The sequence below is a fragment of the Rhipicephalus sanguineus genome, chromosome 4 (genome assembly GCF_013339695.2).
Source record: "Rhipicephalus sanguineus isolate Rsan-2018 chromosome 4, BIME_Rsan_1.4, whole genome shotgun sequence".
Classification (NCBI taxonomy): domain Eukaryota; kingdom Metazoa; phylum Arthropoda; class Arachnida; order Ixodida; family Ixodidae; genus Rhipicephalus; species Rhipicephalus sanguineus.
Window position 1 is genome coordinate 107,348,045 of NC_051179.1, and position 25,683 is coordinate 107,373,727.

Genomic DNA, 25,683 nt, shown 5'->3' on the forward strand with positions numbered 1-25,683 from the left:
CACGCACTTTGCTTCGTTGCAGAGCAAGAAAACAGTTCCGACAAAAGGGCAGGCGGGATTTTTCTATCAAGTGCGAGCGCATGTGATAGTGATTCTTTTTTTGTTGTAAGCAAAAGTACCCTAAATTTTACATATATATAACCAAAGTTCACATTCTAATTAATGGTGAAATACAGATAGGCAATAACGAGACTTTGCGAGCTAGTGGTTCACTGTTCGTATTCAAGCACCGCTAGAGGTTGAACCAAGCAACGAAACCAGGCAGCGCGTCCTCTGGTATCGTTTTCTTTCTTCATTTTTATTAAGCGCTACTTATTGCAGAAAATGAAAATATTTCTCTGAAAATACTCGATAGCTATGTGTTTTTAGGTGCGTGGTAGTCAAGCTGAAATAACTATCAATGTTACATACTTACAGTACGAATGAAATGTAATAGAAATTTATACGCCCACCTCAGAAAGAGAGATTCTCAGTTCCACGCTCATTGATATTGTTCCACTGATCGAATGCGGCATAATGACATAATGGATCGAATGTCAGGGTAAACGCTGTCCTGTCTACGTTCCTAGTCGGTGTCTCCGGCGTGCTCTGCAAATGAAAGACAAAATGAACATTAACCAACAAGCGCAATTCGCTATCTTGTAGCTGTCCAGTTGGAGTCCGAGCAAATATGTCATTACTCTACGATGCTTACACTTTTATCAAGAAGATCTCGTTTGCTGAAAACGCTTAGCCTGCTCTATACCTGGCGACAACTTTCTTAGGCAGCAGAGCCAAGGCTACGTGGGCGGAGCTTCTGCACCTCTGTTACCACGCCACGTAGTCCCTTTGCAGGAGATTGTTTACATGCGCAGGAAAACATGAAGTCGACACCAAAAAGCCGCAAAACTCGAAACAGCAAAAAAAAAGTAAATCCTTCACGGGATAAGTTTTCTTAATTACGATGCAGAAAGGCTTGAATAAAATACCTATTTCTTCTCTTTTTATGTTTTGTTTTATGCTACATAGTCCACAAAAGTTTGCGTTCCCGGACTACATGCAGCAGCGTAGTATAAAAGTGTGTGCTTCGGTTCCGTAGCCTTGGCTGTGCTGCCACAGAAAGTTGTTGCCAGGTGTAGTATTGTGAGCAGTAAAATGCGCTATCTCTGTAGCAATGTTTTCAATATAACAGGTATTCGAATGTACTGGCACATTGTTATCGGATTGTACTGTGATCGCTTCTGACAGCCTGTCCACATTAGAAACATATTCAGTTGACATAGCACAAAGTATAGCTAAAGAAGCTTTCTGACGGTGTCCTGTTAGCTGTTGTTATCTTCAACTGCGGACGCTTTCGGGACATCTGATTGATTTCAAAGAGAGCATGAATAATCGTTTTGTTGCATGTGCACAAACGTTTAAAGATATGTGGTACGTTCGACAGATTGCGTAACTGTAGTGCGAATGCTTGTTTACAACATAAGCAGAACCGGCAGGTTTCCGCTCCTGCCTTCAGCAGTTGTCGCGAGCGGTACAAGGTTCGTGTTTAACAAGATTTTTCTGGCTCGGTCATGGAGTGACGTGACCTTAGGTAGTAGGATTTAACGGAACACTAGAATGAACTAGAAAGACATGCACGGCTTCGTTCATGCCTTCCTTTCAATCACGCAGTGTCAGTTCACGTTTATTCTGAACAAGCTAGCCCAGTTCTCTGCTCTTTTAATAAATCTGCCGCAGGTTTCACAACGTTGAGATCTGGGTGGCGCCGCAGTATACTAGCCTACGCCGAGTGTACCATATGTAGATTAACGTATTGAGAACGCCACTGCAACGGTTGCAGAATCTGTGCTCGACAGAAGGCCAGACGCTTCGAGATTTATGCGCTTTCGTACTCGATTGTTATGTCCTCCGCTGTTACCGCTTTTTGTAGTGAGGTGGCGCTGTACAAAGCGGCCATCAACTGGGTCCACTACGACTGCAAGGCACGCAGCAAGTACGTGAGCAGCCTTGTGGAGGCCATCCGTTTCCAGGACATGACACCCGCCCAAGTCGAAGCCTTCAAGGCGGTCAAGGTGTGCCCCGAGGTTCAGAAGCACTTTGACGTCAGCCAGCGCATACCTCAGCCGTGAGTGTCCGACTTTAGATATATTTCGTGTAACACTGCCTCTACTGCTACATTTTGGTTGTAAGTGCTCGGAAGATGTGCAAATAACTGCGAGAAAGCCAGGTAATCGTAAACATTTTTGTAGCCTACGTCAGATTTTCCAGACTCTTTTTTTTTTAGAACGTTCTTGAACTTGAAAAAGACGCTCTGTAATTAAACGAACGCTAAAGAAGAAATTATTTCTCTTATATTAATTCTCCTTCCGCTGTTTCAAAATGACCGCTCTAGCCGCGAGAAGACGCTTGTTCAACTATAAAACGTACAGAAACGTACGTGTCCTTATTTTTTGACGAACCGGGATGTAGGCCTGTAGTCCAGAAGCAGTTATGTCCATTTCCTTATGTATAGATGCTAGTTATTATTATTATTATTATTATTATTATTATTATTATTATTATTATTATTATTATTATTATTATTATTATTATTATTATTATTATTATTATTATTAACCTGTAGGGGTCGACGTCTTGTTGACGTCGACCCCTATAAAAATCTATGAAGCCCACCATGGCTTCATAGATTTTGATAGTGCCTGCTAGAGCCTACGTAATTTTTCGATAAAAATTAACCGCACTACGTTCTAATAATGCCGGAGATAAACATGGCAAGTTTCAGCAAACGTTATAGAGGCATGGTAGCCAAACGGAAAATAAATGCGACGTCGTCCGGTATGCCATGAACTATGTGACCTCACAAAAACACACTCAGGTATTGAGCTTTCGAGCTTCTGGCGCGATATCTATATACAAAGTTAGGACTTTCGTTCTCTCTATTAATATTGATATTAAGTTGAGAATACTTACAAAATACTTCCCAGGAAATAATTTGTCAAGCTAAACTAATTCGATAATTCGTTTTAGTGTCAGCGGAGTGTCCTCCATTGTGGCTTATTCGCACCTAAACGAGTGCTGACAAAAACTTGGAGGTGACCCTAATCCTTTACTTGGGTGCTTGGTAGTGGCACTCGCAAGTCGGAATTTGTGGATACCTATGGGCGAATCCCTATTCATGATAGTGTTTACGTCGAATAATCGATTAGTTGAAATTTTTGGCGCCCGCATTCAGAAAGGCTAGAATAATTTACACTCCTATCAGGCCTCAATTCATCTAGAAGCAGGAGGCACGGGAACGTCTCCCAGAGACATTCTAGCAAAATGTAAACCGCGAGGGGGCAGTGTTTGACTGTAAGTTAATAGCTTTCGGCGCTTTAAGCTTCTCTAAAGTTTAGCTTCTGAAGGGGCTAGGCGACGGGTTGGCCGCGTGTTCCGACCATTTGTACCGCCAATGCTCCAACTGTTCTGAATAGCTTGGCGACTTATTCACTGTTGCAGTACCCCCCATTCAGCTGGTAAAGACTGTTTCGGAATAGCGAAGAGAGGAGGATACGCGGCTATTTGTGCAATAAAAAAATATTTATTGAGGCATTTTCCACTGTTCTCGGTGAGCGTGTGCAATGACAACAATTGCTATACAACATTTTACATTGCCTACCTGTTCATTAATAACGCATCGGATTGACGCGTGTAGATATAAGTGACTGTAAGAAAGGGTCGGTAGCGTCCGGTATCATATTAGTTTACACTGAAAAGGTGTAAGACTCACTAATGATCGGTTCCTGTAAGACTTCTGTCGTGTTACCTTCAGTAAACCTTTTATAATCCTTTTAATTCATATAAGGGTACGTAAAGTTGTCTACAAACAACGCTTTCAAAGTTTTCGCCCAAGGTTTACGACACTTTTACCTTTGAAACGAGCGGACAGGGATGGAAGGATATCATGAGCGTTTCATTCATTCACCCTTGCGCCACCACGCACATCTTGCGGCTAGTCGGAGAAGCAGCACCATGCACTCCCATGGTGAAGCGGGCGATACGACTGGCATTGAGAAACGTCCATTGGATGGTACTGTATTCTATGGGGCTATACGTGAGAGGAAATTTTTATTACTAGGTATGACGCACATATCTAGAATGGCGACTTCTTTGGCGAGGTTTGTAAAAAAAATGGCGACTTTTGGCGACTTTTTGCTCATCATTTGGCGACATTTACTCGAAAGTGAGTGGCAACCCTGTCCGTGACTGACCGGTTGCAATGCGCGCTTCATCCTGAAGCCGGTGCACGGCTCAGTGGGCGTCGTAGGTTCATCCTTGCGCGTTACATGCGTTATGTTATATGTGGCTGTTGGATTTAGAGGCGACCAGTGGATCGTCCTGCACGCGTCGCTACAGCACCCCCCATTTTTGTCGCTGCAGACACTGATCTAACAAAATATCACGCGCATTCCGCAAAAACTCTTTCGACAGCGTACAGGCTTCATACAGATGTATGGCAGTTTCGTCACGTGTCTGTTGCAGGGGACAAAAGAAGCTGGAGAAAGGAAGGGAATACGCCCAAGTAAACAAGGTAAGGGTTGCATAGAGGTTCGTATCACTAACCGCTACGGAATATTTTAGATTGACATACAGTAATTACAAAGAAGGCGCGCGGAGCACACTACAGTCGACACTTTAAATAATGAACAAAACACACAACGCACGAGGACCTCAAAGAAGCGGTGTACCTGTTCCTCGTGATATTTATTCGAACTGTGCCAATCTTCGTTGCATGGTCAGGCTTGGTATATTGCAAGGAGGCTGTGTTGCCAGCTGTTTCGTGATCTAGGGTGTAAAGTTGGTGTCATGCCTGTGGGCATGAGCAAGACGAAAGCCATCTGCACAACTTCTATATGAGCAAAATCCGCTTATACCTTGTTGTCCAAGATCGGATTTGTAGCGCTGATATGAAATTCTCAAGTTTCATTTCCGTTTCTTTTCTTTGTTGTTTTCTTAAAAGGAAAGGAAATAGTTATCGCTAAAAAAATCCTCGCGTAAATTGTCGAGCAATGCATTAGAGATTCATATATAACTGCTCGACAGGTGTCATACACGCGCTGTATTGTTTTGGTGCGGTCGGCAGTATTCCCTCGACTGTTTCAACCAATGTCTTTCTGTGTCGGCAAGCGTCGCGCCACACTTTCCGCACCTGTGCCCTCTTAAAATTTTCTACGAACTATTCTCTGCAACAGCGAAAGAAAATTAACAGATAACAAGAAATCATCTCGTTTGTCCGTCAAGCCTAAGGAACGTCATTTTTCTGGCGGTGCAACGAACGCGCATTACGACCGACGGCTGTGTTTTTTGAAGTTTGTTGCAAGTTGAGCCGCTTTCTGTCTTCATTTGCGCACGTGTCATGTGGCTGGTGTTCTAAAAAGTAAAAATAGTCTTATCCATCAGACAGAGAGCATAAATGAATATTACTGACGTCATCAACATGGAGGATGAATCTTTAGTTTGCACAAACAAGCTGCAAAAACGGGAACTGTTTGCCCTTAATATATATTTTCACAGTTCGCGTTCCTGAATAAGCACACTTTCCTTGACTTCATTACGCAATGTTAGTTGAGCGCTCGTGTAGTCACCTTCTCTTCCTGTGTCTCGTCCGTTTATGCTCAAATCTATTCCGAATGAACCAACGTGCCACACAAAGCATTTGATTAAGTGACAGTTGCCCTGGGTTCCACGCTCATCTCCTTTTCTAATCACCTGTAGCTGCAGGAAACGGCAAGAAACGTCGTTTCACGCATTCGTTTAACTCTGGCTGTAAACCAGTCGGCCACTAAAGGTCTCAGCGAAATTTTTTGTTCACGACTTTTATGGCTTCATGAGCAAGGGGTTTGCTTTGATAATCACGGCATTTAATCGTAAAATGCTCTAACTTGACGGGCAAGTAATGCTAGCGAATACTACTTCTACTATTAATAATAACATCCAGGGGTTTTGCGTGCCAAAACCACGATATGACTATGAGGCACGCCGTAGTGGAGGGCTCCGGAAATTTCGACCATCTGGTGTTCTTTCACGTGCACTGATATCGCACAGTACACGGGCCTCTAGCATTTGGCCTACATCGAGGTGCGACCGCCGCGGCCGGGATTAAACCCGCGACTTTCGGGTCAGCAGCCGAGCACCGTTACCGCCACGCCACCGCGGCGGACGTAAGTGATGCTAGCATCCTTAATAACGATCAGTCTTGGGCGTAACTTCGAAATTCCCGCCCGAAATCATAAGAAACTGGCGACGCACCACGCTTGCGCGCCGTGACGTCACGTGCGTGGAGAGCGCGCTTTTTGAACAAGGATCCAGCGTGCCCGCGGCACGCCGCACACCGAAGAAGCAGTCATCCTTTTCCCCCGCCTCATGCCCGGCTCTAAAGAGAGTTACGCGCATGTATCCCAGGGCGATCGTGGGGAGGCGCGAACACAATACGAAAGCGCTTTCATTTCCTCTACTCTGTGCATGTTCTTACTAATAGTATTACGGTTAAACCCCTATATAACGAACTTCAATGTAACAGTTATCTCGATATAACGAAGCATTTCACTTTTCACGACTTCATATCCTTAAAACACCATGTATTTTCAGCCTCAATATAACGAATCTGGTTTATCCGTAATTTCGATACGATCAAGTTTCAGTCTGCCACACACAGACATCGAGTCTATAAATTGAAACTACTGCTGGGGCCAGTGTTCATGCGGTTGAGTCGCACGTGGGTTTTGCGAACGTTGGTCTATTAACACAGTGTCTTGGACATGAATTTCTTGGCGGCTCACGCGTGGCGTTCGGCCGCTGTGAAGAGTACGGTCGAGCGCGATTTGAAGGTTATCGCGCGAGCGTCGACCAAGAACTACAACAGCGACACGTCCCAGAATACTCATTCGAGAAGAGGGAGGTGTCAGGCAAAAGAGTGGTAAGCTGGGCTAGTTGGTATGTATTCATAGTAATAAACAGCGCGAAAAGCTATAGACAAAAGGGAAGAACAACACGGGACGAGCGTCCCGTGTTGTTTTTCCCTTTTGTCTCTAGTTTTTCGCGCTGTTTATTACTATGTATCAGGCAAACCTCACTCACTCTTCATGCTGTTCCTTAAGCTGCGATTACTCCCGTCGTCGGAAGGCGCGTTTTCGTATCGTTTTTTTTCTTTTTTTGGCATGACAACGCGATATATTTTGTTCAATTTAGCAAGCCGCTCAAACGAAGCAGTGCCAAGCACCAGCTTTGCAGATCTTTCCTGCCAATTTCGTTATCATCCGCGAAGATAAGAGCCAACGAAGAATACGCTTGATCGCAACTAATTGAAAGCTCAAAACAGAGAAAAAGGTTGTGGAGTTCGTCGTAGGGGCGATTGTCGTAGCATGGAACAGTCAATGAGCCGGTCTACGCTCGCACGGTAATTTTCAAATCGCGCTCGACTTTACTTCTTCGCCGGCGAAGCATCCAGCAGCGTTCGCCGGATCTCAGGTTCAACAAAACTTTTCTCGCGTTAATGAAGTTAGTTTTTTTGTACTGCCGTATTACTCGAGTATTCTTCCATGACTGCTCGTGCAAAAAAAAAAAAAGCCTTTGGCGACTATATTTTAGAAGGTTAATTTCAATTTAACTATAGTCGGATACAACTTTTAGAAGTCCGCGGCATCTCCTCCTCAAAGGCGCATGCACACAGCACCTGGACCAATGGGCGCGCCCTCCAGGGTGACGTCATGAGCCGTACGGCCGGTGACCCCACCTTCTTGAGAACATTGCCGAGTGCATGAGCGGGACTATTTCTTTAGTCGCGGATGCAATCGGCTGCCGCGCTTTGCTCATCGGGGCGGGACCTCTGCGGACTTCTTATGTTCTATCCGACAATAAGTTTGGAGATAAGGGATTAAATTATTTTACTGACTTCGTTATATCGAGGATTCACTGTGCTCCGCCCCATATCGCGCCACAGCACATCAATCGCCAATCCCCGTCAACGTCTTGGTGCATACAACCAACAGCAACGCTTGTTGAAGCCCTGAGTATGTCGCTTTCAACGCTGCTGCTGCACTGTTGACTGAAGAATCTTTGGCCACAGAGTGAACAAAATGTCCTTCACCTTCCAAGCAGGGTGTCACAGTGGCTTGAAGTCAGTACTTTGCCAAAACTGGACGCTGCCCTCAGTGTTAAAGCTCGTATTTGCACAGGCACCGTAGTTTCGTTCTCTCACAAACGAAAAGAAAAGGCACCTCATTCAGATTCCGACATAGCGCTGACTCGATGTGTTATAAAGTGTAGAGGCAGCGGCGCAATCACCAATTTCAATTCCTACTGTGCTCACTTCCCTTGCGTAAATTTAATTGGACGGCAATTATACAATGTTCACCATGCTTTGGAGACGTTACTTGGCCGTGGCACCTCTACAGTGATGGGGGACCTCACTCACACGACTTCTTTATCAGTGCGCGTTGGAGGAGCCAATTAAGTCAAGCTACACGTTCAGGATTTCGGATATGAAAAAAGAATGTGCTTAATTAAGCAATGAATAATCAATGAGCTAACATATGCCAGCACATTTATACGGACACTGACGGTGCCAACCAGAAAGACTGCGCATTTTATTACAAGTTGAACACTTCGGACCAAACGAAGAAGGGACATAAGCACAATTATTGATAAACATGCTATATTACCTAGGTCATCAATGTTCAGCATATGATCTTAATTCAGATCCCTCAGCTATGCTGCATGTCATTACGTTAGCTCTAATTTGTTACACTAAACGCCAAGAATAATTATTTATCCGCCATTATGCTTTCCTTAAAACTAATAACACCCTCTTACAAAAAAATGACAATATTGAGAAAGCAGTTTTTGTGATGCATAATCGTCAAAAAATAATGCTGCCTTCTTTACCCACTTCAACACTAAAAACATGTACGTTACTGCGCAGGTGGCAGCAGGAGAAGGCGCCGAGCCCTTGCCCGCGCCGCCAAGGCAAAGCACAACAGCAGCAGCGGCTCCGCCTAAGCCTTCAGTTGCGCCGCTGCCAAGCATTGCGCCACTGCCAAGCATTGCGCCACAGCCAAGCATTGCACCACTACCAAGCCAAGAAACTAGTGCCCCACGTCTCGTGCCGCCCGCTGAAGCTCCTGTACCGAGACAGCAAAGTGCGACTGCTGTTCATTCTGCGCCGCCACCACAACAGCAACCACCTCAGAAGCAGCAGCAACCGATACCTGCTGCGGCGGCGCCGCTAGTGCTCAGCCTCGAACAGCAGGCGGCAGTGCTGTCAGCAGCGCAGGACGAGAAGCCTCAACTTAAGCCAGAAGTCAAGAAGACCGAATCTGCGCCGATTAAGAAGGAAGAATCCAAGGAAAAGGTCGCAGCGGCTGAGAAAAAGCATGAGAAACCCCACAAGGATGACGCCAAGGCGGCGGAAGGAAAGAAGGACTCCCCTTCCAAGGAACAGCAAAAGGTGTCCCCGGTCTTAGAACCATCGCTTCTCTCCAAGGAACTGTCGAAGACCAAGGATATCAAGCCACGTAGGTCTCACGAAAAAAAGATCGATTTGCTCGAGAAAGCGGACGCCAAGGGCGACACCAAAGGAAAGGAAAAGCACCATGGCAAACACGGAGGCAAGCACGGAAGCAAGCACGAAGGCAAGCACGAAGGCAAGCACCACGAAGGCAAGCACCACGAAGGCAAGCACGAAGGGGACGCCGCTTCGAAGACGGCGACGTCCGACGTCGCGGTGACGCCATCAACCGCCGTGCCTCCGACCATGAGTCAGCCGACATCGGCCACAACTATCCCGCCATCCACGGCCGGCTCCGTGCAGAGCAAAGAGAAAAAGAAGGATAGCAAGGGTCATAAGTCCAAGGACAAGAAGAGTAGGAGCAGCGACAAGAAAAGCAAAGGAAAAGGTGGTAAAGATAAGAAGAAAAAGAGGGGCTTCTGTCCCTGGCTCAGCAGTAAAAGCAGCAAGAGCAGCAAGAGCACCAAAGGGAAAAGAAAACATGGTGGCAAGGCCAAAGAATCCGCCTCCAAGGAAGCGGTCACCCGCACTGAGGCCAAGACCACGGAATCGAGCAAGCACAAGTCTAAGAAGGCCAAGAGGGTTTCTTCCAAGGAGAGAAGCTCCAGATCCAAGAGCAAGGAGACACATGGCAAGGAAAAGACTAGTAAGGAGAAGGCTGTCAAAGGAAGCAAAGAAAAGGCAGACAAAGGGATCAAGGAGAAGTCGAGTAAGGAGCGGGTCTCCAAGGAAAAACACAGCAAGCATAAACACAGTAAAGAGAAGCTACAAAGCAAGGAGAAGCACCACAAGACCAAACACGCAAGTAAAGAGAAGCATGGAAGCAAGGATAAGCATGGAAGCAAGGATAAGCACGGAAGCAAAGACAAGCACGGAAGCAAGGAGAAGCATACCAAGCGTAGCAAAGAGAAGCTGAGCAAGTCTACCAGCAAGGAAAGCAAGAAGGGAGGCAGCAAGGACAAAATCAAGAAGAAGCACAGCAAGGAGAAAAAGCCTGGGGAATCTAAGTCCGAATCGGGTGGCGGTGGAGGTGGACGTAAGCGCGAGCCCCACGTGAACGCGTCGAAGGCGAAAAAGCCTTCGGCCGAAGGGCCTGGAGGAGGCGGCGGGAAGAGCGACTTGAAGCATGGCGCGTCAAAGTCGAAGGAGCGCGCGTCCCGTAAATCTCCGTCCGAGTCGAGTGGTCCTGCTAAGTCTTCAGGCAAGAGCTCGAGGTCATCCACCGTTCCCAAGCGCAAACCCGACAAGGACAGGGGGAAGTCCGACCTAGGAGTGGCGGGCAAGAAGTCCAGCTCCGGAGGAGGCCACGCCGTTCGCCGGAAGGCGCGTAGCGCGAACAGGCTCTCTTCGGGTGGCTCAGACCTGTCGTTCGTCGTGGGCAAGACGACGTCCCGTAACGTTCGCGATAAGCGCCGCCAGCGCCTGTCTAGGGTACCTCATCGGGCGCTTTCCGAGACGCGGCACACCTCCGACCTTGGTTACAAGGGACTCGACTGTGCCGCCACCGGTGACCAGCAGCTGGTGGTTGCTTTGATAGGTGGCTTGGCCGCCGATTCCAAAGGCGCTAATCTCGAAAGTACGTAGCATGTTCTCATGGTCTCTCATTGTTCTCATGCGTTCCATCATTAACGTAAAACAGAGCTATACATCATACTTCTGGCTTGATGAGAAAATGCATTCCGCGAAGCGAAGACGCTCTGAACATCTCAAAATGTTGTTTTCATGAGCGGCGCGTTCAGTTTAAGAACAGGTGCAAATTTGAAACACCCTCTTTTAATTAACCAGCCTTCGACGGTTCCTTCTGGACGTTGTCGAGAATACTCGCATGTATAGCTTTCATTGGCCGATAGAGTTCACTCCGCCCCTTCTTAGTGCTGTGGTGTGTACGTACATTATATGACGCAGATAACTAAGGAGGCTGTAGAGTATAAGAAAATCTACTTTGATAAAAACGGCTAATTTCCGAGAGAAATTGATGGTACATTCAGCTGGGCGCCACCGCGCTCTCACTCAAATTGCAACAATGCGGAGCTTGCTGTTGATCTGACCCAGATGACGCGTGTCCGATCCGAACGTGGAGCTATTCGCCAGAGTAATCGGATGCCGGAAGAGGAAACTCGTAACCGCGTCTTCTGTTGCAAACAGGCGAGGCGCGGGAGTCACGTGATAAGATGTCGGTCTCACTCCAAGGCATAGGCGTGCGCAGGGTTCTCCATCAGGGGGGGGGGGCGAAGGTTCGTCGCAGCGCCCCCCCTCCAACTAAGTCAATGTATGGGGCAGATTTTGCGCCCCCCCCCCTCTTATGTGACTAGAAGGGTCAGTGTATAGGGCAGAATTTGCGCCCCCCCCTCTTAGGGGATTAGGGGGGGCGGCCGCACCTCTTGCCCCCCCCCCCCCCCCCCTGTGCGCACGCCTATGCTCCGAGGTCAAAGTGAGAGCGCCTCAGAGCACTCTAAGTTGGAACATGATGCTCTGAAAGAACCAGCCGAACGCATTAGTAGCGCTCAATTTCGACAAGCCGAACGTGACAAACGTCCCTCATAATGGGATTGAAGCGCAACCCCTTTTCTGGTGCGGAGCCCGTTATAAACGAAGTGGAAGGGCGGGGGGTAGAGAAGTGTACATAGTGCTCGTAATACTTCCGCTTGCACTAGGTCCTTCTATAAAAAAACTTAATATGCTTCTTGAAGGCACATTACCCGAGCCATATAGCTTTTGTCACCTCGAAAAATGGTTGTTCAGGGATACTTTCAGTGATGAGAAGGCAGAAATTTCAGACCGAACATCAGTCTCTCTGAAAAAACGAAAAGTGCACTGATAAATTAATTCACAAATTGGCATTAGTAAGCTTTTCGGTACGCCGGTAAACAATTGATTGTACTTTTTAACGTACCCCTCTGCGGTGACATTTCTTGTTTTGTCTGAAATTGAAGTTTCAAACAAACAAACAAACAAATCGAAGATTTTTGTTTCCTAATCGCATTGACATATATGTGGCTTTCTTTTTTCCAGAAGAGCCAAGTCCAGAAACCGAGACTGGGATAAATTTTAAGACAGCGTAAAGCGCGCCTAAGGATCTTGAATTTCTCAAGCAGTTATAATGTGCCAATTCCTGATTGTGACGCGAACTCAAAAAGGCAGTTTTCAATCAAAAATGAGCGAAATGCTGCAGCTGCTTGACTCAAACTGAGCCAGAACCATTAAACCAGTACTTCGTCAACAGTCGTGACCAAAGAAACCAACATGCCCGCATCCAATCTGCTTCATTTGTGTCGTAGCTGCTTCACTATCGTGCTTTCGTTACACAATTACTTTTTCTTGGGCAAGTTAGTACTTACTGAAGGACATATCTTTGTAGGGCAAAACTCGATTAGAAAGATTAAGAGGCCGACTTTCCTACTTCGTTCTGCCGCTTAGTGTTATTTTTCGATTTTTGCCCTAAAGTATCATGTCCATCTTTTGCTTCAAGACGTTACTTTTTAAATAGAACACAACTGAAAGGAAGATATTGGCCACCGATCTATTCCTTGAAGAAGTAGTGACCCGAAACGGCGTAACACAAAACGAGCTAAGTAGAAGAAGAAGAGCTGAAACATTTTTGAAGGCCTTCAATAGATGCCAAAGAACAAGAAAACGCTTTTGACAGTCCAGCATGGTGCGCCTTTTGCATGGAAGGACCACTCGCTCTACAAGTCTAGTCATCGTCATTACGTCCGCGCAACAAAGGACAGCACCGACGGAAACACAAGGATGTAGTTATATTTGACCCAAAATATAGCTATATCGTTGATTCGCTGCGATTTAGACTTTTTTAGGAGCTCATTCAAGCCCAAGTGAAATGTTCCAATCTATATAAGAGCCAAATCCAACGTTCACTCCTTAATAGCCACGAAAGTGGGCTATATAGATTTTAGCCGCAATATAAATTTCGGTGACATGAGAACACTGGCGAAACTTTCTTTGAGCAGGCCCGACCACATTGCCGGTAGCGAAAACCTGTGTGTTTTTTTTTAGTTTCACTTAAAGCAGACTTGGCTCTTTTAGAAAAAAAAAAACGCCAAGTATGGTTTCCGTTGCAGTCGCACATATATAAGCAGCGTTTTGTTTTGTTGAGCAAAGGATCAAATCGTATGGCACCGTGACAATTAGTAATTAATTCATGTATTTCGCTCTGCGGTCTGCAAGCTGGTAACGAATAGCGTGAATGGAAGGTCAAACCAGAAGGCAGCGGGTTGTGTCTACTGCTCAATGGTGAAGCTATGATGTAAATGGCTTTATTGCTCTTCGGCGTCCTGTTCTGCGATGCTTGGTCACAGACTTTTGTTCTAGCGGGCTCTCTGCAGTGATTGGTTCGGCAGAAATCTGCGATAAGGCGGATTTATTATATTGGCAAAACTAAGCCATCTTGTTAGAGAGAAGGCTGCTCATGATGTCATGACTTAAGACACGTTGTGTAGTCTGTGCGATTCGCACGCGTTTTACTTTTTTTTTTCCTTTTTGGCTCAGGTGCTGCCATTTTCTCATTGGGGCCTGAAGAGGATAAGTGGAAGTGCGTAGGCAGGATGCCAAGGCCCCGCTACGGTCACCAAGCCGTCATATACCAGGATTATATTTACGTCGTAGGTGAGTTAAACAGCAGCACAAACAAAGTCTGCACATCAGAATTTGACAAAAATATTCGCCGTGACCTACATGTGAACGTTTCGAAGTTACCTAACATATTGATCTGTGATCATACGTGATTGGCGCGTCAGGAATCTTAAAAGGGAATCCTAAATCCTGTCCGACAGGAATCTTAAATCATGTCCTCCGTGTGTTGTTTTCGCGCTGTTAACCTTAAGTATGCACAACCAACTAGCCCAGTCAGCCACTTAAAAGGGCCCTGCGACGCTTTTTCAGAGCGGTCAGAAAACGTTGCCGATCGGTAGTCGAAGCTCCTGAGAACGTGCGAGCCAAACATTATCGCGCAGCACGCAGTCTCGAATTTACAATTATTCTGCAAGTCGGCTAGAAATTGCTCGCTCTTCTCTCGACAAATGGTGCCATAAACCCAAATGTGCGCGCCATCAGCTGCGTCATCCTTCGTGAGCTGTTGAGTTACTGCTGCCGCCGCGAGATGCCGCAACGTGCCCGCGCGCTCTCGCACGATCATACTGAAAGTAAGCCACGCGCTCGATGAAAAAAGTGTTCCAGCTATACAGCTGTGCATCACAGCTTGAAAGTGCATGTAGGCCCTCACATGGCAGAATGAAATTTACAATCAGCATACATACATATATTAAACATATATCCATTACAATTCACTATTTCAATGCAACTAAAAAAGTGCAGTATGTAAAGAAACATTTATCACGTAAACACATAGTATTTACAAGCAAAATACAAATCTATTACATTCTGTTAAAGGAAATGTCGAAGAACATTTTCATACATGAGAATGGCAGTATTTACGACACTCTAGAAAAGCACAACAATAAAAGTCGCTATGATGCACAGCATGATACTACACTATGTAATGAAAGACTGAGCGCGAAATAAATATTACAAAAAACTATGCAAAATGTAAGGACGATTTCGTTTATATAATGTGTTCATTGAGATTTACGAAAGTACTCTATAATTTGTTTGCGAGTCAAAGTACACGGGACAATACTTTTCCTCTCCAATTTATTTAACAACGAAGGTAGGCTATGTCTTAGCGACTGCATGAGATTTTGTGCGTCTGCAGGGTATTGACCACCTATATTTGCTGCGAGTGCGCGAGTCCCATTTCTTGCATTCAAGACATGACGTATTTTTAAAGAACGTTTTAAAATTGCCGGAGCAGAACAAAATGAATATAGAAGTCGCTATTCGTAGACTCGTTGCACGTATTAAATTACGTTTTTGAAAAAGTTGCGCAGCGGAATAAAAAAAATACGATACGTCTGCTATTTGTCGAAACGCGCGTTTTTGTAGTTAAAGAAGTGCTCGAGTATTACCTTTTGTGGTGGTGGACCACAGAAGCGCAGAGTAGTTAAGACGCGATTCAAACAAGTCATCATATATCTGCAATTTCACCCTCTCAGGGAAAAAAAAATGCCGACAGCGAGATAGCCCACCAGCGGCAGATGATAACGATTTCGCAACTTGTTCAATGTGATGGGTCCAATTCATACCTTCTGAAAAGCCAGCCATAGAAAATGAAATACAGTTCAACCTCGATATAACGAACTTCACTATAACTAAAATATGGACACAACGATGTATTTCACTTTTCAAAAATTTACGCTCATACAACACCATGTATTTATAGCCTCAATATAATGAAACGTGTTTATCCGTAATTTCAATGTAACGAAGTTTCATTGCTGCCACAGAAGAATACCGAGGAGATAAATAAAAGCTTCAGCTGGGGCAAGTGGTAATATGTTTGAGTAATTAAGGTTGCCACCTTGCTTGTTTGCGGTTTTAGACGGCAGCTCTGTGGCGTGTGACGGTTACCGACGTTCCGCGTTTATCGAAGCGAGTCGAAAGCAAGAGGTTCGGCTCCATGAATATGGTAGCATCAGCGTGACGACCACTCCGGGTAACACGCGACGTTTTAATGATAGGTCGCGGCGACCAAAGATAAGTGCGATAGCTTCGTTTATTCTATATTACCACAGTGCGTTTGTCCTACAGGTCCCAGCATCAAGCCGCGGTCACAAGATATCAAGTTCAAAGGAAATCATTTTCTTTTTCACGTTATTGAAATTAGCTTGTTTATACTGCCGTATTATTCAAACATTCTCCCGGCCCTTCCAGTGCAAAAAAAGAAGCCTTTTGCGACTACATTTTACTTAAGAAGATTGGTTTTCAATATAAGAAAGTTTCAATGTGACGAAGTAAATTGCCGATTTTATCGGCTTCATTTTATTGAGGTTTAACTGAAGACAGGTTAACAATGATCACTTAACAGACTGCTCACAGTAAAATGATGAGTCGAGAGTGGTGTCGGAAAGGTTCGTCAGCAGTGCGCTGATATTGGCGACGAAGAATATTTTTAAATAGGACATACGCCACAAAATGCCGTGCATTCATCATGCCATGCTGTGCTTCGTCACTTACATTTTATTGCGATAGCAAATATATGGACAGTCTCGGCTGGATTTTGCCGTCGCCGTCGCCGCCGTCATGCACCGTATATGTATAAGTATGTATGTATATATAAAAGCCCCAAAGAAAAATTATTCAGAAAAATGCTTCCGAAGCGCGGAATCGAACCAGGGACCTCCTGCTCCGCAGCGAGTGGCGCTATTCACTACGCTACGAAACGCAGATCCTCCACGTAGCTAACGGCGAGCGTTATATACACACGCTTTACCGCTGGACGCACTCAGAGACGGCCGGCGATAATAAGCGTTTCTTCATTACCAGCGAGATGGCGCTAGGAGCCCGACGGGCGCATTTAAAAGTCGTCGGCGAGCTCGCTCGCTTCTTATATTTGCGCATGGGAGAACCTTGCCCTTCCGCTGTCTGCTCGCGCGGTTTTCTCGTGGTGAGGGGAAGAGGAATGTTTCAAGCTTTCACCGTGATGTCCGCGCTCATGTTACGGCGCGTACGAGTGTCACTCGAGCTCAGGGACGCCGCTAAACGAACAAACAGAAGATGAGCGCGAACTATCAAGTGTCACAGCTCGACACTTGAAGCACGCTAATTTCCTTCGCTGCTTCGGTCGCCTTTGCAACAGGAGCGCTGTTCAAACTGAGAGTATCCATTGGCGAGCCTCACTTCGTATAGCATTAATTTCTTGCTCTCGCATTCTTTGCTTCGCCCTTGCGGCGAAACTGCGACTTTTTTTCTTGTTACTGCCTGATGCGCTGTTATAACCACATTATGCAACGATAAATCGACTCGCCCGCGACACACGTTTCCGCCAAGGCAGTGAAGGTTTAATCGGAAAAGACCAGTGGTTGCACGGGACTACAGATGATGTGCCCCTGCAACCCGTTTCCCACTCATTGCCATTCCCATTGCCCATGCATTGCCATGCATCGCCATGCATTGCCATGCTTTGCCATTGCCCATGCAGATATGGTCAACAAGGTGTTACTGCAAATGCTCTAGATATCCCATGCCTTTGATGGACCAGTACCTCCTATCTGCGCGATGTACGCAGGTATCGCGTGGCGAAATGAATGTAAGGCCTCTGAAATTAGTGCCGTAGAACTCGCCTGAGCCCAAGTTAAAGCGACAATCGTAAAATAATCCCATTTATTGCAACTTCATAGCCCTCTTACGCTCGATGGTCTCCGTATACCACTGTCTCACGTCAGCCTACTCGTTGAAGTGCGCTCGAAACCTTCATAACGTAATCCCGCCACCTTGTAGTCTGCAGTCACCAACTGCGTTTTTAATCGTTTCCCGTGGCCAGTTATACTATTTCAATGGAGCCCCGCTTACCTGCTGAACCATTCTTCAGGTTCCGAATGCTTAAGTATTGCGTCAAATGAAAGTATACAGACAGGTAGATTATCCCTGCATTTCTCGTTCAACTATAACCAGCCTACCGTGCACGCTTCATAACAGATCCGCGCCGACATTTCTTTGCTACCACCTGGAGACATTGCACCATACGTATTGACTGGCTCACAGGAGCAGAATAGCTCATGGGCGAGGCAGCTTTTATGTCACCTATTTCCCGCGTTTTCGCAGGCGGCTACGAGGTTGGCAACGATGCCCGTCAACTTGCGACAGCAGGGTGCCACAGATTCAACCTGTCCAGAAGCTGCTGGGAGACCATGGGCAGCTTGCGACGCGCACGCTGCCACCACGGAGTGGCTGTGGTTCTCGGAAAAGTATACGCTGTTGGCGGACAGTCCGTAAACGATGGGTGCGTATGGGTTCAGGAGAGGCTTTGGCCCAGTCTCAGGAGAGAAGAAAACATGCAATACTGTTATTCTAGAAGCAGCGATAGCTATAAGGCGTGTTAAGGCGGAAGCCTTAGATGCCTCATCAAATGCCTCATCAAACGCAAAAATTGACCGGCGTCCCGCGTCGGCGGCGTCAACACGAGTGGTGCAAAAAAGCATCACTTTACGACGTCACCATAGGGCGTCGTCATGACGTAACAGATCGCCAAATTGCGTGACATCATCATGACGTGACTATGACGTCACATAACGGGAATTCACTTGGTGATGCCATCCCATGACATCATTGCTTGTTCTAGGTGGGCCGATCCCGGAGGCAGTGCAAAGCATGGTAAGGTGCAGAAAGCTTACAACGCCTCGGATCCTGGAGGCATCGCAAAACTACGTTAGTTGCAGAAACTTTCGGAGGGGGCCGCGGGAGGTTCAATACATCGACTTGGAAGAAAACGAAGAAGATGGCTTTCGTCTTCGGATCGACGGAGGCGGATGTATAAGGGATCCTGTGAGCTTTTAGCATCTGCAACAGTCGCAATACTTCGCAACGTTCGTAGCAGTGTTCAAACGTCCACAAATTCGCGAAAACCGCGTGCATTTTATAAACCACGGCCCTTCACGTTTTACTTTTTAATTCCTTTTTCTACATTTTCTTTGCCTCACTGCGGTTAGTGTAGGGTTATTTCGTGCGCCCGCGTAGCTCATACGACAGCAGTCTTGCGTAGTCTACACAGTGGTCCCGGCGCTACATTGATGTTCTTGTGGTGCAGCGATTACCAGGTGTTCTCATGTCGGTGGGGAAGAGAGAGAATACTTATTTTGAGAGAGCCGCAGCTGTAGTGAAGTGATAGGGCGTTCGCCTCTAATGTAAGGGATGCTGGTATCGATTCCCACTGCCGCCGGGAGGGCACCAAATCCGGTTTTCATAATCGGGAGTGAAGTACCCTGACCTGGCGCTCGGTGGCGTGGGTATTCATCTCCAGAAAGTGGCCTGCACTTTCCGCACTCTTCTATCTTTCACCCCGCTTCCTACTCACCATTCCCACGAGGTGGTGTCATGCTCCTTTATGGGTTCCAGAAATAGCAGTCTTTCCTACCCTAATGCCTATATCAGCTTCGGAGAGGCGTCCTTATTCCAGGAGGCCTTAACCTGAGGCTGCGCCCTAAGCCCTCACGACCAGCCGTAGCTCTACCCAGTGAACGACATTGGTTAAGTGGAAGTGTACGACGCAGATCTGGGTCGATGGTCGGAGGTGACGTCCCTGTGTTGCACCCGCATGGCGACCAGTGCCGTCAGTTTCGTGGAAAAATGTCGACTTAAAGTTCTTCCTTCAGCCGAGTTGATAAGAGTCACCGCCCCACTAGAATCGACGTCGGGATTACCAAGCACTACTGCCGATTATCGAATACTGCCGCATATGGAGTGACCATTTCTTTCTAGGGGCGGCGCTGCCGTCGACATTTCCGAGTCTGGGTGAACGTTAAGTGGAGAGATGTTCTAGAACACGACGGCGAAAGTCTCTCACTCTACACTTGACATACTTTCAGTTTGCATTCCATCTCTTTTAATGAGAAGGCGCTGCTCTTCCGCGAAGGAAAACTGCTCGTTGTGTGGTCGTTACGCTACTCCGATTTTTCTAGTCTTCCCAGTGTGTGTATGTGTCCCTCGCTTGTCTGGTCTATTCCGCAAGCGACATATGCTAGCACATGTCCCGCAGGTTCATGGATTCGGTAGAAGTGTACGACCCAGACCTGGACCGATGGTCGGAGGTGACGCCCCTCTGTTGCGCCCGCATGGCGGCCAATGCTGTCGAGTTCCGCGGACAGATGTACGTCGTCGGCGGCCTGATGATGGTTGCCGGGCACAAGCGAAAGGTGTGCATCGTGCCTGACACCATGTGCTTCAACCCCATGGACGACACGTATGTACCGTACTCCGTCAGTGTCTTTGGCGACCTCATTAATCATAATCAGTAAAATACCCGGCTCGTTTTTAATGCGCACATCTTTAACTTTTTTTAACGCGCCCGTCAGTGAGACTTCATGCCCGTTCTGTGCCAACTTCGACATTTATTGCACAAGTGAAAGTGGTGGCATTCATATCTGCGGGTGATAAGATCCCAGGCAAATTCTGTTTTCTTTGCTAGGAAAGTAGTGACAAAGCCACGTTCTTCGAAGAGGCCGCGGGCTCCAAACCGTAGCTGTGATCTTTATAAGGGCTATACGATTCCATGCATTCATGACATTGGTCCCATTCGAACATATGTCACGACTATCGCAGTCCTGGCGCAACAATCACATAGGATTCCGGTCAACACGCGCGTTTTTGGCCACCTTCGCTAGTATGCGTACCGTGCCGATTCACTTGAATTGACATTTAAAAATAATTTTAGCAAAATATGCTTTAATGATTACAGGGTCTGTTCTTTAGGCTCATTTCAGCTATACCGTCTTTTAATCTAATCAGATTTTGACATTGTACATAGTGAAATTCTTACCTAAGTTTTAGCCACGGTTTCATTTATTTCTGCACTGAGGTTCCATTATCCTTGCCTAATTGTTCTTTCAAGGCCTAGGCTTGAATTTTATGAAGGGAGCATGACGCGACCTTTTTTTTACATCATGCTACATCATGTCGTTTTAGTGTCGTTAGTGGCCTTCCACTCCCCAAACAACTCTCTGGGAGATAACGCAGCGTTAGGGTTCACGTAGATCAAACGGTAAGCTTGCAGCATATTTACTACATTAGAGAATGTAAGCGCATTTTCCTAACGCCTTGATTGCGCACTAGGTGGCACCACAAGGCGTGCCTCCCCCTGCCGGTGTGCAACTGTTCGCTGGTAGCCCACCGCGGGCGCCTCCTGGCCGTGGGTGGCTTGGTGCGCGCGCTGACCGAGGGGTCGCCGAATCAACAACCCATGGTGCCCATCGCTGATGTGCTCGAGTATTCACCGGCCGACGACTCGTGGTCACGCATAAGCATCATGCCAGTAAAAGCACACAGCGTGGGACTCGCGTCACTTGGTGAGCACAATATGTAACACTTTGTACATACAGGAGAACGGTGAAGAGGAACGATTTTGAAAGCGCTGAAGGTTTGGTAAGTTCATAAGGGCTGCTTGTTGAGCGAGTTGGTACATCATCCTTGGTGTCTGGTATTAACGCGACGGCATTAAGGAACTCATGTCGCAGGAAATGCGGTGTCGGCGGCGTTGTTTGTGAACGAAAAAGCTTCGTTGTCCATGGACGAGAAATCCCGATGGATGCAAAGAATCAAAATCGGGGACCGAGACGGAATCTAACCCAAGCATCCGGCGTGCCAGTCAAATTTTCTATCACATAGCCGGGCCTGTGCATGAAAATGCTTCTTAAAGAGACCCCACAGAGTCTCATGTCTGGCAAAGAGTCGTCTTAATAAATGTAATATAGCGTTGCAGAAGCGTTGAATCGCACCAGGCGTCGCACCTTGTGAAGTGCGTAAACCATGGGTGGTTGAAAGCTGTCCGCCCATTACGAAGGGCTGAGCTATAATTCACCATCATTAGCAGCATCATCACCATCAGGCACAGTACCAACAAAGTGTGCAGCTCCCTAGGTGCGCGTATTGGCTAGGAGACGCGTAGTGGGTACTACGGAACTCTAGCTACAGTTCGCGCCCTAGGAGAGTTAGAAATGACGGTACCCGAGTGTGAAAGAGCAGTTTGCAGCATGCAACTTTCCATGGTATTTCGTGCGCAGGCGAGGACATCTACATTCTCGGCGGTCAGCTGGCCGACGACGCCGGAGCGGCCACGAAAAACGCCTACCGCTACAACCCAGTGACCGACCACTGGGTGACGCTGCCACCGCTGCCGATGCGCCTGAGCCAGGCGTGTGCCATCACCGTTAGGAAACAGGCGTTCAAATGACGCGAGCGTAAAAAGCGTACGCGTTGCGTAATCGCTTCCCACCCAAAATATCATAAATTCGCGCAAGTAAAAGAATACTGTAAGAGCTGATCGCCGTTTCCGTTTTGTTACAGTGTGACTGCTTTGAATCTGACGCCGCAGTACAGAATACTCAACTGCAATCTAGTTGGGTACTCCAGTAACAAAAACCAATGGGCTCTTTGGCCATGCAGCATAGATACTTAATTAACCACTTGGTCACTGGACAAGATGCTGAGCCGATACCTACGAAGACCGTGTCATTTTCAGGTCATGTAGCGCAACAAAGATGGTTTTGAAGAGTTCCATAAACCGCCAAAATCAGTTGCAACGTCTGTGACTTAGGGAGACTTTGCTAACCTCCTCGTACGAGATTTAAAAAACCTCGGCGGTGAGAAGTGTAAAAAAACAGGTTAATAATGCATTCGCAGGATTTAGGGACATATGTACACGGCGCCATCTCTAGTTCTTTGCAGTGGTTTGTTCGTTTCTTCCAAGTGTTCCAATGGGTCCGGGTTGTGAGGACCGGGGGTCGATTCTGATAACATTTTTTTTCACATACATGCGAAGCATTTCTTAGCGAACCAAGGCACTTTGACTCTATCTATCTATCTATCTATCTATCTATCTATCTATCTATCTATCTATCTATCTATCTATCTATCTATCTATCTATCTATCTATCTATCTATCTATCTATCTATCTATCTATCTATCTATCTATCTATCTATCTATCTATCTATCTATCTATCTATCTATCTGGCTGCCTACGTGTGGGTGCTCTCCTGCGTGCCTCTTCAGCCAAACTTTGGTATTACCAAAATTTGTATAGGAGGATCAGTGTATGACGAATTAACTGACTGGTCATGACATGAATGACGTGACAATCCTGTCGCGTTAAAAAATTAAGGCAGCTTCTTATTAGGGATGCCAAGCCTGAACGAAGTGCGGAGATGGGCGGCCTTCTTTGTTTTTCTTTATTTTTATTTTTATTTTTCTTTCTGCCTCTGTTTCTTTTTGGGCGAACTCTGCCGAACTTGTGCCCATGGCGAACTTGTATCCAGGAAACGAAAAGTGAAATCACAAGCAATACACGCTGTACGCTTATAGCGGCGATCTTAGCGTCGGCTGTCTGTGATCTGATCATCGGTGGAACGCGTCGACTTTTATACATGTCATTGAATATTCCAGCGTTATCGCTGGTGCTCGCGTAAGCTCTCTAATAAACTTGGCTATTCGCGTCCTACGCGCAGTCTTAACAGAACGATGTCAAGCAATCGCGAAGCTTCCCAAACATTGCGGCGCGGCCTGCGCCGAGCGTTGCGAACAGTTTTTAAGGGTGAAACACGAATGCATGAAAATAAAGCAACGCACGTGGCAATATGCACACAACTGCTACATTTACACAAACATGTCGATGTCCGTCTTAACGTTTGGCTCAAGGTCAAAAGATGCAACTTAGGCATGCTACTGGCTGTCTGCTTCGCACGAAACCGATTCCCAAAATGCGTGAAATCAACCGGAATTTTTATTTTTCGCATATTTCGCATTCATTTACGGCAGGGCGCAGTTTCCACCACCGGCAGATGGCGCAGCGTGCACATGTCCCAAAATCCTGATCACACCGGCGTCTAGTTCCATACGGGCATCCAGAGAGCGAACAGTTATGGGCTGCCCAACGGACCGCTCCCAAACCCTACAGTGCCCTACAGTACCACTTAAATTTTTCATCCATCCATCCACCCATCCATCCATCCATCCATCGATCCATCCATCCATCCAGAGAGCATTTGCTTTGCAGTATGCATTGGATGTTCACAGCAAGACTTGTGCTTGGGAGTATCGGAAAGCAGCCGCTGAACAGCTTTTACATTGTAAGCATGTCTTACCTGTCACCACCAAGACGTACGTGAGCGTCCTAGATCGCGAAGCATTCACCGGTAATTTAGTTGGTAGCACACGCAACATTCCACTGGTATATACAGCCGAGTGACGCAATGAACAGTTTACGGCCGGGATACAAGCTGCACCACAGGAATAGTCTCTGCACCACGGCAGTATATTTATTTGCAAGAAAACTGGGAAACCCTGGACGGCGTACGTGCGAGGCAATGTGCAAAGGTAAGAACCCTAAGAGGGTGCAGCCGTCAGCTCGCCGTATAGACACGAACGGAAGAAAAGCCACCTGGTTCGTCCAGCAGCATCGACCGGTATCTGAAAATAAAAAGCACACCTTGGGATGGATGACATAACGAATTGAGTTGAGCTGCCTCATGTATTCGATAAATCATTAGCAACAGATCAGTCACATATATATGACGAAAACTCGTAGGAGTTTTCGTGAACGTGTTGTTGTATACCACCTGTAATGTATTCTTTTTTGTTTTCCCCCCTACAATAATGCCCATTGGGCGCTGTAGGTATCTGAATAAATAAACGTGACACGCACCGAGTCAGCTGAAAGTGTCGCGAGAGCTGCTTACTCGCATTTGCTCGGCCGAGAAATGTCTTGGGAGTTGAGAAATGTGCTTTAGGCGGCTTGTAGCTTTATTGGAGCCCAGCCGTGTTTTCGGACGACCGCTCATCGGCTCTCACCAGTGCCGTAGCCAAGAGGGGGTTCGAACTACCCCCCTCCCCTCCACACACACACGTCCCGAAATATTTTCCCTTTCCATAGAAAATGAGAAACAGCGCGATCAACAGACAACAGGACAGAGACGGACTAAGCGCCGTTAAGCGCTTAGCCCGTTTCTGTCCTGTGGCCCGCGCTATATTTTCGTTTTCTATAGACGTGTACCAGTCGGCCCAAATAAGCACTCTAGTGCAATTCATTTTCCACTTCGTTTGTGTAGATGTACGCACGCACGTACAAACACGCGCAAACATACACAAAGGATGGTCGGTTAAAATAAGATTCTGGATAGGCCCGTGGCTTCCACTTACGTTCATAAGCTCACGCCTGTTCTGTCGTGTAGGCGCCCAAGCACGTTCATCTTGCATCCATTCACGCAAACCGGACCTCGCACTGAAATTCATACGTTCACTCACGCTCTATGGACCTCATCTATGTTCGTACTCGCGTCTACCCCACTGGCTATGTTGCTCACACTAATACAACAGCAATTAATACGAGTTAAGTGAGCAGGCTGACATGTTCTGATGTACCCATTAATAAATATAGCGTAGCAGACACATTCGCCGTGCGTGCGCTGGCCAATGTGCTGTCAAAGTACTGTGCTCGAAACTGCGAGGCAATTTGTTCGAGAAGACACGCAAATTGGGCGAGTTGGTGAGGTTCCATGGTAAATATGTAAAATAGCGCTTTCTTAAACTTGTGTTTAAGAA

At 46.7% G+C, this 25,683-nt stretch overlaps 1 protein-coding gene across 1 annotated transcript in view; it reads left to right on the forward strand.

Annotated features, from left to right (window-relative positions):
- The window catches only part of LOC119390535 (filaggrin-like), a 58,508-nt gene extending 36,105 nt beyond the window's left edge, over nucleotides 1–22,403 (forward strand). The window contains exons 5-12 of the mRNA XM_037658144.2: nucleotides 1,910–2,104; nucleotides 4,501–4,549; nucleotides 8,939–11,099; nucleotides 14,030–14,146; nucleotides 18,200–18,377; nucleotides 20,130–20,333; nucleotides 21,203–21,435; nucleotides 22,150–22,403. Of these exons, the coding sequence (XP_037514072.1) occupies nucleotides 1,910–2,104; nucleotides 4,501–4,549; nucleotides 8,939–11,099; nucleotides 14,030–14,146; nucleotides 18,200–18,377; nucleotides 20,130–20,333; nucleotides 21,203–21,435; nucleotides 22,150–22,319 (3,307 nt within the window). The 3' untranslated portion in view covers nucleotides 22,320–22,403. The remainder of the gene's footprint in view (nucleotides 1–1,909; nucleotides 2,105–4,500; nucleotides 4,550–8,938; nucleotides 11,100–14,029; nucleotides 14,147–18,199; nucleotides 18,378–20,129; nucleotides 20,334–21,202; nucleotides 21,436–22,149) is intronic.
- The last annotated feature ends 3,280 nt before the right edge of the window (nucleotides 22,404–25,683 follow it).